Here is a 13,148-nt window from a genome sequence, read left to right as displayed (position 1 = left end):
GGAACATTTTGACGATTGAATGGTTGAAGTAAGAATTATTAAAAAGCAGTCATACAAATAACAGAACACAGCAGGTTTATTATGAGATGCCTTTATTGTAGTTTTTGGAATCCAGTGACACCGACACGAGAAAATGGTCCTATCCTTCCCCCCCCTCTTTACATACACAACCTGAGAGGGGGAGGGGCTTGCAGGGTGGGATGTACCGCAATCCCGCTTGTAGTCTTAAATTAAACACAGAGATAATAGCAAAGACACATCCAGGTGCATTTCCACAGACACGCACGACATGCATTCAAAAAGGGAAAAGGAGGAACGCAGTGACTCCTGCTTCACATGTACGTGTTGTCCCAAAGTAAAAGATGACAAAATTAATATCAGTTTTAAAAAACAGTTAGCTGTCTTAATGGCCCACGATCAGTCTATAGTTCAGGCTCTGTCAATTTTCCATTTACAGGAGAAAACAAAAAGGCAAAGAGACACACTACTACTCATACAGGGAAAATGGTTTAAATATGGAAGTGGAGAGCTCATATCTTTCATATTTTTTTTGTTTTTAATTGGTTTTTAATTAATTGTATACTTTAATGAGAATACAATTGTCTCACTAAAAATCAGCTCATCTAGGTAAAACTAGGCCCTGTCCACTGACTGTCTCCCTGCTGTGTCTAAGTAAAATATATTAAGTCCAGTAAGGGGCTCAGTGGGCCTTGGTCCGATAAGAGGGGATCGCTTCAGTCCTCATCGCTGCCACTGGCCGAATGCTCCTGAGGGAAAACACACAACGGAAGCACAGTGTTAATGACGCTATTCAACGCAAAGTACACAACGACCACACAGAGATGATCACACATTAACAGCTGTAAAAGTCTCAGAGAGTAAAGACCTATTAATTACCCTTTAATTAATATTCTGTATGCCTGAATCTACTGTGCACATGCATTAACAGTAATGTGATGAATTAACTGAGAGCCTTCCTACGCATGAACAGTTTATTAACTGTCATTGGGACTTTGTTCTTGAATTCTCTCACCTCCTCCTGCTCCTCCTCACTGTCATCGTCGCTCACCACCGGCTTGGCCCGAGCGCCGCGGCCCCTTCGTCGTTGTCCTTTTCCTGAACGATCGCCCTTCTCTTTCCGGCTGAGCTTGATCTTCACTTTCACTGAACGAGCTGACGGGAAAAACAAAGATCATATAAACATCACCACACCAGCTCCTGCCTCACTGCTCTGTGCAGAAACGCTGCGTTTCTCATACTAACATTCAGACTCCGAGCCTTCATCCAGATCCTCCTCCTCTTCCTCACTGTCCTCTCCTTCGCTCTCGTCCTCCTTCTCGATCTTCTGCCTCACACTGGTGAAGACAGACTGAAGCACAATGGAATCCTCGTAGATCTGAAACAGAGACAGTGAGAGAGATTGTTAAATTATTATAAAAGCTAAGAATCAAACAAAGGCTCTCTCATTTGTGTTAAGCAGAGTTCACACTACATGACTGGACTCACCAAAGACCCCTCCAGGTTGAAGGTCTGGGCGTTTTGACACAGCAGCATCACGTCCTTCTCCAGGTCGTTCAGGCCGCGATACTTGTGGCTCCTGATCCTCTCCTGATGGAGTGAGGCAACGAGAGGAAGCAGCAGTTAAACACATGTTCGATAGCGAGATGAGAGAAATCACACAAACAGGAAGTGGAAAGTTCCTCACCTTGATCTTCCTGAAGTCCACAGGTTTGCGGATGAGCTCGTAGTACTCGGGCAGCTCCTTGCGAGACGGCAGCTGGACGAAGACTTCACTCAGCTGTCGCCCGTTGCTGCGGAGACAGAGAAGCTGTGTTAGGATGCACCGCTCGATGGGTTAGATATGCTGTACTAGAACTTGTGTTAATGAGATGCAGTTCTGTTCTCACCCATCCTTGTATTTGATCACAGCGTCAACGGTCTTCTTCATCTTCTTAGTGAGGGAGAGAGGGTTAGGAGACAGTTTCTCTGCTGGAGGGCGACCACGTTTCTTTGCTTTCTTCACCTCCTCGTCCTTGTCCCGCACACGCCCGCTGCTGGAGCTGGGCGTGGCCGGGCCGTCGTGGTCGCGGTCTCTCTTTCGCTTTCTTGTTGTCTTTTTGGTACGCACTTCCTCTTCAATGTCCTCGAGATTACCTTCTTCTATGGCCTGTGTCGAGAAGAAATCAGGTCAGAAACTCTGGATTTAACGCAGCCAACATAATTTTTTCTAACAGCCTAACATGATGACAACCCACCTTGAGCCACTGCTTTTCAGTGAGCGAGTCACTGTAGTCCACCTCCTTCCGTGCTCGGGAACCTCTGCCGAACATCTTCTCCTCCTCTTCTTCACAAGTGAGCCTCTCCACCTCAGCGTCGTCTTTCAGAATCCAGCTGGGCATATCGTCTTCCTCCATCAGACGAGGTTTCCTCTTGGGATTGCGAGCATCCTCCCGGCGTCGGTCTAGATCCATGCGCTGAGATAAAAAAAGAAAAAGGACACAGCAGGAGGTTAGTGGGTTCAGATTGAAAAAGTCTCTGCAACAACTGCAAAGGAAATGGTACCGACCATGAACAGCTCAAACTCCTCTTCACTTCTGGCAATCATCTGGTTGACAGTCTCATCATCAGGAACCTCATCCTCCTCCTAAACACACACGAGACAGAGGGAGTGAGAAAAGGCTCGAGGAGATTAGTGTGGCGCCTCAGAGCCAAGACTCTGAGCTGAAATATCATTGGAAGTACATTTTAACATTAATAAAAATGTATTTAAAAAAAAAATCAGTAGAAAGGGGAAATGTTTTGTAGGAGATAAAGTTTCATATTAACCATCAAAGGTTTGTGTAGAAGCAGAAAAAAAAAAGGGAGAAAAGTCTGGATTGATGAAAGCTCAAAAATCCTGAGAAAATAGGGGAAGTCAGGAAAAGAGATGGAGAGAGGAGGAGGAAAAAAAGAAAATGAAGAGGTGAAGCAGCGAACAGGTGATTGTGAATGTGATTTGGTGGGCGATGTGCGGCAAGGTTCAGTTCACACCCACCCACGCCCCCCTTGTGCGGCAGCCACCTCGAGCCCCCCCTTCGTCCTGCTCCTCGTGCTCCAGGATGGCCTGGAGGAAAGCCCGTCGCTCACAGCCCGAGGACTTCTGGTCGAACATGCCAGCCTGGATGACCTTCTGGTCCACGTTCAGTTTATACTTTGCCGCAGCCAGAATCTTCTCCTCCACGCTGTTGACGGTGCAGAGGCGGAGGACGCGCACTTCGTTGGTCTGCCCGATACGATGGGCTCTGTCCTGCGCCTGCAAGTCCTGTAGGACACACACACACACACGATATCTCTAGTTAATCCTCCCCAAGGATTCAGGTGTTGTTGATTCCAGTCTTCATTCAAAACAGCCTTTGCCATATCCGAGACCCGTAACATATATTGACAGGAATACCTGATGTGGGTTCCAGTCGCTGTCAAAGATAACGACTGTGTCAGCAGACTGCAGGTTGAGGCCCAGGCCTCCGGCTCTGGTACTGAGCAGGAACACAAAGTAATCGGAGGCTGGGTCGTTGAACGTCTTGAGCAGCAGGCCGCGGTCCTCCGCCTTGGTGGTTCCTATGGGAACACCAAATTATTACAATCAACTTAAAATGAAAATAATATCACGAGTGTTTCTTTATGTTGAAAGAAAGTCGCCCCACCGTCCAAACGCAGGTACTTGAAGCCGCGGTATGCAAAGTAGTCCTCCATGATGGTCATGAGTGTTGTCATTTGACAGAAGAGTAGCACTTTGTGGTCGGTGACCCTGAGCTTGGGCAGGATACGGTCCAGGAGCTCAAACTTCCCAGAGGATCGGTACAGGTCAGGCCTGAGCAGGCAGAGGAAGAAGATGAGCATGAATAGACCAGTGTGCGACGTATACACACACCTACACAGGTGCTGTACAAACCTCCACAGTGTCAAACTTACCCAGTGACGACTCCACCGGAGTGACCGAGATGCTCAGAGAAAGACTCCTGTGAAGCAAACAAACAAGAGTTTAGGTTCATTCTTTCTGCTGTGAATTCTGCATGAAAATACTGGTTACACTCTAGTGTCTTCTGGCACCTCGATGTGCTGGAACATGTAAGGGTGGTTGCAAATCTTCCTCAGCTGCATGATAGTGTTCATCAAGGTCTTCGTGCCTCCTTTACCCTGGAGGATTCAGAAGGAAACAAAAAGACATTAGTTTCCAGAGCTTTTAAATTTAATTGAACATCATTGCACCAGCTCAAGCATCTCAAACATAGAGTTTACTTGTCCAATCATAATCTAAGTGATGATGATCTCCTAACTACCTTCTTGTCTTTTTCCGACCCGTCTGTGAGCAGCACTCCCTTGGCCTGCATGTGTCTGTACAGAACCCTCTGCAGGGCCGACATGTCGCACTTGATCACATACTCTACCTGGAAAACAACAGGGAGGGAAAAACCAAGGAAACAGTTGGATTTTAAATATATATACACATATTTGTGTCGAGGACAATGTGAGAATACGTTGCCTAGTGAGAATAGAACAGGAAATAGTAAGTTAAATAAATGAAAAGCAGCCGGACCTTCTCTGGCAGCTGGGCTTCCACTTCTTTCTTGAGTCGGCGCAGTAAGAACGGTCGGAGAACCTTGTGTAAACGACGGATGATCAGAATGGTCTCTTCTTCATTAAGGTCAACCTTGGTGGAAAGAGAGATAACAAGGACATATTCAGAATCAGATCATGGCAGCTTGTGTTCTGTGGATTTTCTACAGTCTATTGTGGTTATCACCTTCTCTCCAGTCATGGCGAAGGGGGCGTTGAACCACTGCTCAAAGGTGGTGCAGCTCTTGAAGATGGTTGGCAGGAGGAAGTTGAGCAGGGCCCAGAGCTCGGGGAGCTTGTTCTGCAGCGGGGTGCCGGTGAGCAGCACACGCCGTGGAGCCAGGTAGTGCGTGTTCAGGACCTGGGTGAGCTTACAGTGGTGGTTCTTCATTCGATGGCCCTCGTCCACAATCATGTACTTCCAACGGAGCTTCGGGAGGAAACACAGGACGTTTAGAGGTCAGACAGAGAAACAACACATCTGAGGGAGATTCAGGGATTAATTTGAAACTCAACACTAAACACGTGGACGCTTCCTTACCTTTGCTAGCACTTGTTTGTCTTTGATAATGTACTCGTACGTGGTGAGCAGCACGTTAAACTTGCCGCTGCGCAAGATGGGAACGAACGCACGCCGAGCAGCGGGAGACCCCTGAAAGTGAACAGGCACGCGTTCCATTTATTTCAAAAACACAGACATGTATTTAGAACCAAAGTTTGGGACAAATAGAACAAAATTAAATATCCAAGAAGGTGCCACTGACCTTGTAGGAGATCTTGTGGACTGATGGCGCCCACTTATCAAACTCGTAGACCCAGTTCGATAAAGTTCTGAGAAGGAGAAACAACTCTGGTTTATGAGGTTTTCATCAATATACGAACACAAAAACACAGTTTGTACACATTTGCTATTTAAGTTGTGTTTTCCCAGATGAGTCCACGGGGAAGTGAGGAAGATGTGTTAAACTCACGAGAGAGGTACGATGATGAGGAAGGGGCCGTTGAGGCGCTTGTTCTCCATGAGGTAAGTGATGAGGGCGATGGTCTGAATGGTTTTCCCGAGACCCATCTCGTCGGCCAGGATGCCGTTCAAGTTGTTGTTGTAAAGTGACACCAGCCACTCCAGACCCTTGATCTGAACAATAAGAAGATGGAGAGTTGGTTTGGGTTTGTTAAAAATCCTTAAACCATGTAGTCTGGTTTTCTCTTCACATGAGAGCAACAAGTGATTCTCTTCTTCTGTTGTGTACCTGGTATTGCTTGAGCTGCCCGTTGATCAGCAGCGTGGACTGCTTCTCCACCCTCTCGGTGACAGCATGAGCCACAGCGTAGTAGGACTGCAGGCCTCGCTCGAAACTCGCATTACTGTACTCATCATCTACATCCTGCTTGGCGTGTCTGGAAGATGGAGGATACAGCACAGAAATCCAGTTAGGATACGGAGAAAACACGTGCTTTAAAATGACTAGATCAGGACCTAACTTTAATATTTATGGTTATTTTAGACACGTGTATCTTACTCGATGATGTGCAGGACATCCACTTCAGATACTTCCTCACTATCAGGGTTGGGAATCTTCTTCTTCTCCTCTACCGGAGCTACAATGGGCAGAGGTGGAGGCGGAGGCAGCACTTCCTCTTCCTCCTAACAAAAACAACGATGGAGTTAGAAACACGATGGAAGGACAATTACAAGCTTTGATGTAGAGTTCACTGTTACGCACCTCATCCTCATACTCGTCTTCTGAACCACTCTCTTCACTGTCTGAACGTGGGGCTACTTCATATCTGCGGAGGAACAAAATGTGTTTGACAAAGTCAGATACATTCAGATGGATCTGTCTCTTCTTCTTCCGCATGGGAACTTTATAAAGTCAGGTGTGGCTCTTACCCTGGGTTCATCTCAAGCCAGGTCTCCAGCTGACCGGCCTTAGGTGCTTCAATCCCGGTCAGGATCTTTCCACTGTCAACATGGACGAGCTTCACAGGCAGGTCACTCATTTGACTGGTCTCATCTAAAGGCTGAGAGAAGCACAGGGAGATGATAAATCCTGACATCTTATTCAAACGTAGGTGATCTGTCCGATTCTTGTTTTAAACTCACCTCTCCATCAGGTCCCAGACCAGAAGAACGACCCTCAGCGGCCTCGGGCTTCTGAAACCACGCAAACAATTAGAGTCTGCGTAACGTTTAAAACATAACGAGATGTTTTACGACTGCTTCGCTCCGAACACTTACCTTCTTTTTCTTCTTCTTCTTCTTCTTCTCTTTGAGAGCTTGCACGGCTTTGTGGGCTCGCACCAGCTCGGTGAGGTTGGCCACGTACTCGTCTGTCTGCTGGAGCAGGTAGGCCAGACGCTTGTCTTTCTTCTGGTCGATAAGTTTACGATATCCCTCTTCATCTTCAGCCTGGAATCAGAGTCACTCAGGGGTCAGATGCTGCCACTGGACTAACAAACAACCACAACAGTTCGCCGATATATTTCTGAAACTCACCATCAGCCTCCGCATTCGCTCCTTCTCAATGCGCTCGTTCTCTTTCTTCTGCTCTCGCTCGGTGTTGGCATGGTAGGTGGCCACAGCTTTGGTGGCCTTCTGGAGCTTCGCTGTGATGGAGCGGTGGTACTCCTTAAAGTCCTTGGCGTGCTGCAGGATGCTGTTGAGGTATTCCTGTCAACAGAAGAAATACACCACTATTATTAAAATTACTACATAACGTGAACTCTATCAAGCTCTTTAAAATCCCTACTCTCCACTTTACACTGGCGTTCGTTGTGAAGTAAATCCCTTTGCCCTGTAACAAACCCTCTGGTGTTTTCCAGCAGTTTACCTGGTGTTTCTGACGGCGTTTGCGCTCCTGTTCGATCTTCTGTTGCTTCTCCAGCTTCTCGGTGATTCGGGCCTCACGTAGAGACTGACGCTTGCTGCGCTTGTAGGCCTTAGCGTTGAGGGCGGTTTCCAACGCGGTGTCACGCCGCATGCAAACCACCACCTCCTGACGCAGCTGCAGGTACAAAGAAGGTCAGAAATGATTATTTAAAAAAACTGGCATTCTAGTGTAAGAGTACTGAATACGTGGAGGTCGAGCAGGTGCTTCAGGTGTCTGTACTTTACACATCCCTACCTGTCTCTGGAAGTTCAGCAGCCTCAGGGCCTTCAGCTCAATGGTGGCCTTGGTGCGCAGGTCACCAGCTAAAGAGCCGGGCAGGTTCTCCAGCTCCTGGATACGGTTAGCGATACGGGCCTGTAGCCTGCAACAGGTATGCAGAAAAAATTACAATAATGACCATAAATTAAATAAACTCTTCTAGCTGATAATCACAAATTAGATAAACACTCAATATGGTGAAAGAACTGTATGTTACACACTCTGCAATACAACCATTTCCAACATTAATCTATAATGTGCTTTGCAGAGGTAATATATTACATTTAAAAGGTTGATGTCAGACATTGGTCTGTATACAGAGATGTGAGCTACCGACTCAGAGGAGGATACTTCATTATAGGATAAGATTTGATGCCACGCGTGTTTTTCCACTCACCTGTATTCTCTCTCCTGGAGGATCTCCACTGGGTCCAGCCCGCGGGGTTTTTGAATGGGGGTTATGCGGTTCTGCTTCTGATGCAGCATCATGGGAGGAGGCTGGGCCGGCTGACCCGGGGACTGTGTCTGAGGGGGCATGACTGGGGAGGCAGCAGGGGGCACAGAGGGAGGAGCGGGCGAGGGTCTGCCAGTGGGCTGAGGGGGAATCAACTTCTGGGGAGGATTGGATGGAGCAGCAGCGTTCACCATAGGTCCTGACAGGTGGGAATTTAGAAAAGATCAGTTTAGCTGCATGTGCACATAAGATCACACAGAGTTGATTGAACTGAGCGTCGAGACCACGTTTACCTTCAGGCCAGGATTTGGGAGGTCCATTGGTCGGCTGACCTTGCATACCTGGGGGAACCCCTGCAGGTCCAGGGGGGACCATATTAGGGCCAACCATGCCTGAAACATCAATGTCACATATTTAGATGAACTATGATGCAGAAATTGACAAATGTTAAGAAATGTTCAGCCACCAGGGGTCTCTGTAGAGCTATCTCATATTCTGCCTTTATTAACATGTTAACATAATAAACACATTCTGAATATGCTGAGGGTCTTCTTTAACTCACCGTGTGGTCGGTTGTAGTTGGCTTGAGCTGGTCCCGGTCCAGGCCCAGGTCCACCTCCGGGTCCGGTAGATGGTGGCATGTTAGGCATGGGCTGCTGCTGCATCCCTGGCATGGGCCTCTTCCCCTGCACAGCCATCTGCAGGTGATCCGGTAGCGGCTGACTGCGGGCCAGCATCTTGTAAGCCATGATCTGGGCCCTGAGCTGGTGCAACTGGTTCTGGTTGAAAGGAGTGGGCCCACCCGGCCCACCAGCACCGACAGGTCCGCCTCCTGGTCCACCTGGTCCGACTGGACCCTGGGGACCTCCACGGTTAGGTTGACCCATGCCCTGATTAGGGTCACCGCTGCCTTCCATAGGACCCGCGGCGGGACCAGGGGGACCCGAGGGCATCATGGGGCCCGAGGGGGGGCCATTGGGTGGGCCAGGGCTGGGTGCATGCTCTGATCCCCCCAATGGTGACGGGTAACCTGGGGAGCACAAGACAGATCCATGACTGGTACGGCAAAGGAATAATGCAGGTATCATGTTAAGTAGGTTTGATATTTAAAAGATTCTGTATGTCCTGCTGAGTTCATCACAGGGAAATCAGTCCAAACGCAACTGAACACGTTGGGGAAGAACTTGTTCGAAGTTACGTTCCATTCTGTTCACACATTGGTGATTAATATACGTAGCTGCTTCACATTGTTACATAAAGCTCTTGTAGGACACGGAACTAGTCAACTCCAACACTGCTGTCACTGAAGTGCTCCTGTGAGTGCCTCTCTCTTCTCGGCTTTGTAGAAGCAGCTGCTGTTCTTTTTGTCTGATGGGTAAACCCCCTTTTAGCTCCTCCCCTCCTACTGTCCTGCCCACAGCTGTTTGCTCATGCTGCCATAAGAGCAGTCAAAACAAGAGGAACCGGCTGGATGGGTGCTCGCTGCTCGTACTCCAGGTCAACGTGACAAAGTCATCGGTTCAACAGGAACACAGGTTTCCTGGGACGAGTAGGAGGTGGTCAGTTACTATCTCTTTACCTTGAGAGTGTTGGTCCATGGGGCTCGGAGGGGGTCCCATACCACTGTGCCCCCCTGGTCTCATGCCCATGTTCTTCATCTGCCCGTAGCGAGGGTCATCTGGCATTCCCTTCTCATGCATGGCTTCCATGGGCTGATGAAAAGACACAGAATATTCAAAGGTTATAGTTTTACAGTCCTAGAGTGTAAAATATGTCCACTCTGAAGATATTCAGGTTAAAATATTACAACAGCTAATTTAATTCTGTGTACATCCAAGAGGAAAGATTAATAAAAGCGCATTAAACAAGGGAATAAGAAATTAAAGTACTTTGTGCATCTGGTGCATGTTTTCCTGAGGATATCCTGAGGGTCCCTGTGGAGGGTGGGGGTGCCCAGACCCAGGGGGCCCCGGACTGGGCCCCATCATGCTGTGGGTTGACCCTGGCGATGGACTCGGGCCCATCATGCCTCCTGGAGATGGCCCTGGGCCTGGGGAGGGTCCCGGCCGAGGTGTCCCTCCCATCGGGGGGTCAGGAGTGGACATCTCTCAGGGGAAGTTGGGAATGTTTGGCAGCAGCAAGGTCCCCTGTGAAGGGAGACGACACCGGGAATATCGTTAATGGTCGGAATATATGTGTGAGCAGCAGAGCGGACATGTTTATCTACTTTACAGGTGCAGTGCAGGTCCAAATATTTAAACACCTAAGGCAACGAAGTCAAATTTGATTATATAGCAACAAGTGGGTTGAGTCACTGAAACAGCAACAGAGATTCTGCAGGTTGAAAATAAAAGACATCATGTTCTCTCCTTTCATGCAATATAAATTCAACTTAAAATACATTTGACAGTTTCTTTAAGCACAAATTCACCAGCCACGATTAGATGTTACTTCCACTACACTTTTAACAAGGCCGGCAAGCAACAAGTATTTACATCAAATGTATCTATCAATAATTTGAAGTAATTGATAAATCCTTTAGTAAAGTGAATATGAGAAGACAGTGAAAAGTCTTCAGATTGCTTGTGAAGCCCAGCCAACAATTCAAAACTTCAACATATTAACTTTTACAAGAAGTCAAGACGCAGATTCGAGTGGCTTCTTAACGTGCTGCTCAAAAATGTAGTAAAACAATTAATTGATTATCAAAACCGTAGCAGATTAATCAAATCAATCACGATTAATTGATGTAAATCTCTATACAGCGGGTGGATCACTGTTCATACGCCTGTAGAGCGACGCTGTTTCTTCAACATTGTGTTTCATGCTTTGCAAATTAAATAACAAACACAACCAACACATCTCATATAAGAGGTAATAGTTTATGAGGGGGATGGCACTTTTTGTCAGGGACTCACACAACTTGGAACAAACTATTCATCCTCCTTTAAAAACAAGCTTTTAAAAAATCATGTATCATGTTTATGACTCTTTTCTCATCAGTATCATTCTCACTTTGTAATCATACTTAATGCTGTGTGAGCTACAAACTGCTTTTACATGTTTCATAATGTTTACAACAGTTTTCTCTTGATGCAGAACTTTATAACTGTGTTTGGAAACATGAACACAAATAAAGTTGATTCTCATTAACACTATTATCATGAATCTCCCCAACGCTGATCCCTCATTTTATTGGGTGCATGTACCGGGTTTGGAGCTGCTCACAACACTGATAAAACAACACAGCCACACAACACAGACACACACTGAAGCCATGTGACGGTTTCCACCAAATATGAACTCCAGAAACACACAATCCCAGAAGCTTCAAATCTGTCACTGATCGAATCCAACCTGAGGTCGAGAGACCCCGGTGATAGACGGATCCCTGCTGGACCACACGAGCCACAGACAGATGTGTGGGGACAGAGATGAGTCAACATCTGGACACACGTTCGAATCCCAGCTTTAAGAACGCGTTGTTTACACTTACAAGGAAATAACAATTGGGTTAGCTATTATTAGCATAGTTAGCTCGGCTAGCGCTAGCCAGGCCTAGCCGGGGTCGGCACTTCTCGTCGCTTTAACGTGAATTAAACCCCCGATTTCTTCACTTCTCGGTTCGATCGAAGCCTTGCGTGTTGCGAGGTGTTCACCGGATCCGGTTTGAAATTTGAAATTTAAAATAAAAGCTATAAAGAGGAAGTAGCCGAGCTCGCGACCCGCCGACTAGCTAGCTTAGAGAAAAAGACGAAGCCTACAACAACACAAGCTGGGGGGATGCTAACGAGCTAGTGGGGGTTAGCCTAGCCGGGCCATGCTGTCCGAGGCCAATCAGGCAGGAAAGCGGGTGTTGTTAGCGGGGAGTTGGGGCCGTGTGGCCCGGGAGAGCACGGTCGATCCCCGCCGGAGGGGATTGATCCGTCGCGCCTCCCGTACCCGGGACTCGATGCGGATCCACGACCGGGTTTCATTCATTGCTCCAGTCGCGCCACAGCGATGCCTCGGCTTTCTCCCGCAAAACACACACACACACACACACATACACAGACACACTATAACCCCCGCGGAATAAAAAGCAGATTTCTCCTCGGGTCCTGCGGGGAGGAAGCCCCTGGTGCAGCCGGAAAGAACTCTACTCACGCTGGCGGTGAAACGCGATGTTTGAATCCTCGCCGGTCGCGACGTCTCTCGCTTTTTCCTCCAAAGCAGAAACAAAGAGCGACCTACCCAGTCGGTTTTTTTCCCTTCACCCTCCTCCTCCTCCTCCTCTTCTCTGGAGATCGTATCGCGGGGATCGGCCTGTGCTCGACTCTGCAGCGCCACCTGTCGGTCGGCTCGCGCACTGCCCCGCATGCCCAGTGAGGAGCGGCGAGGAATGAGGGAGGGAGACGCCGGCGTGGGGGAGGGGAGGCCCGGGAGAGAGGCGACAGGAGGCCCGGGAGGAGACTCTCACACCGGAGGAGCTCCATGGTTCTGTGTGGTTATAATATTCATAATAATAAATCATCTTTTTTATATAAACAGCTCTTGGTCCCTCTCTCTCCCATTATTAACAGAATATATACATTGGGTTGTACACACAGACACGAGTATTGCACGGTGACATGAATTAAACCTGAGTTTATAGTTCAATCATTATTATTTTTATTATTTATTGTTGCATATGCCTTTAACAACCAGTATGACAGATCTTAACTATGACGTCACACAGCAGTCCCTGGTCTCTCTCTTCCCCCAATAAATATGGTTATCTTTATTATTAATGATAAGATAATCCTTTATCATATTATCACAATTTGTTGTGTTGCAGCAGAGGACAGACACATATTCATATACACATATTACTGTCAATAGCTGAATACATTTGTCGTTGCTGCTCCCTTCATCTCCAACAGACATTTGTAAATCCTTGACACACTTTTCCATAAAGATACAGTTTCTTC

General features: G+C 47.6%; 1 protein-coding gene across 1 annotated transcript; it reads right to left on the bottom strand.

Annotated features, from left to right (window-relative positions):
* Positions 1 to 75: 75 nt before the first annotated feature.
* On the bottom strand, positions 76 to 12,440 carry smarca4a (SWI/SNF related, matrix associated, actin dependent regulator of chromatin, subfamily a, member 4a). The gene is made up of 34 exons (XM_061089907.1): positions 12,346 to 12,440; positions 10,089 to 10,346; positions 9,779 to 9,911; positions 8,762 to 9,229; positions 8,493 to 8,591; positions 8,143 to 8,398; positions 7,722 to 7,848; positions 7,428 to 7,601; positions 7,094 to 7,267; positions 6,836 to 7,006; positions 6,701 to 6,751; positions 6,488 to 6,618; positions 6,321 to 6,384; positions 6,117 to 6,241; positions 5,847 to 5,994; positions 5,568 to 5,731; positions 5,361 to 5,427; positions 5,138 to 5,248; positions 4,784 to 5,026; positions 4,577 to 4,690; positions 4,320 to 4,427; positions 4,090 to 4,176; positions 3,952 to 3,998; positions 3,684 to 3,850; positions 3,434 to 3,597; positions 3,035 to 3,301; positions 2,567 to 2,644; positions 2,256 to 2,474; positions 1,908 to 2,167; positions 1,706 to 1,811; positions 1,507 to 1,608; positions 1,264 to 1,396; positions 1,034 to 1,173; positions 76 to 767 (listed from the first exon to the last, which is right to left on the bottom strand). Exons 2-34 carry the CDS (start codon positions 10,302 to 10,304, stop codon positions 735 to 737), a joined length of 4,947 nt encoding a protein of 1,648 aa, XP_060945890.1. The 5' UTR covers positions 10,305 to 10,346; positions 12,346 to 12,440; the 3' UTR covers positions 76 to 734.
* Positions 12,441 to 13,148: the final 708 nt, after the last annotated feature.

This window comes from Limanda limanda, chromosome 17, assembly GCF_963576545.1.
Source record: "Limanda limanda chromosome 17, fLimLim1.1, whole genome shotgun sequence".
In the NCBI taxonomy this organism is placed as follows: domain Eukaryota; kingdom Metazoa; phylum Chordata; class Actinopteri; order Pleuronectiformes; family Pleuronectidae; genus Limanda; species Limanda limanda.
Note: the sequence above shows the minus strand (reverse complement) of the source record. Positions and strands in the feature narration are given on the sequence as shown.

Excerpts from the sequence above, each read along its gene's own strand:
- smarca4a (XM_061089907.1), bottom strand. The coding sequence starts at position 10,304 with ATGTCCACTCCTGACCCCCCGATGGGAGGGACACCTCGGCCGGGACCC. Across the intron at positions 9,230-9,778 it reads CATGGACCAACACTCTCAAG|GTTACCCGTCACCATTGGGG; the intron begins GTAAAGAGATAG and ends TGTGCTCCCCAG. Across the intron at positions 8,592-8,761 it reads CAACTACAACCGACCACACG|GCATGGTTGGCCCTAATATG; the intron begins GTGAGTTAAAGA and ends TTGATGTTTCAG.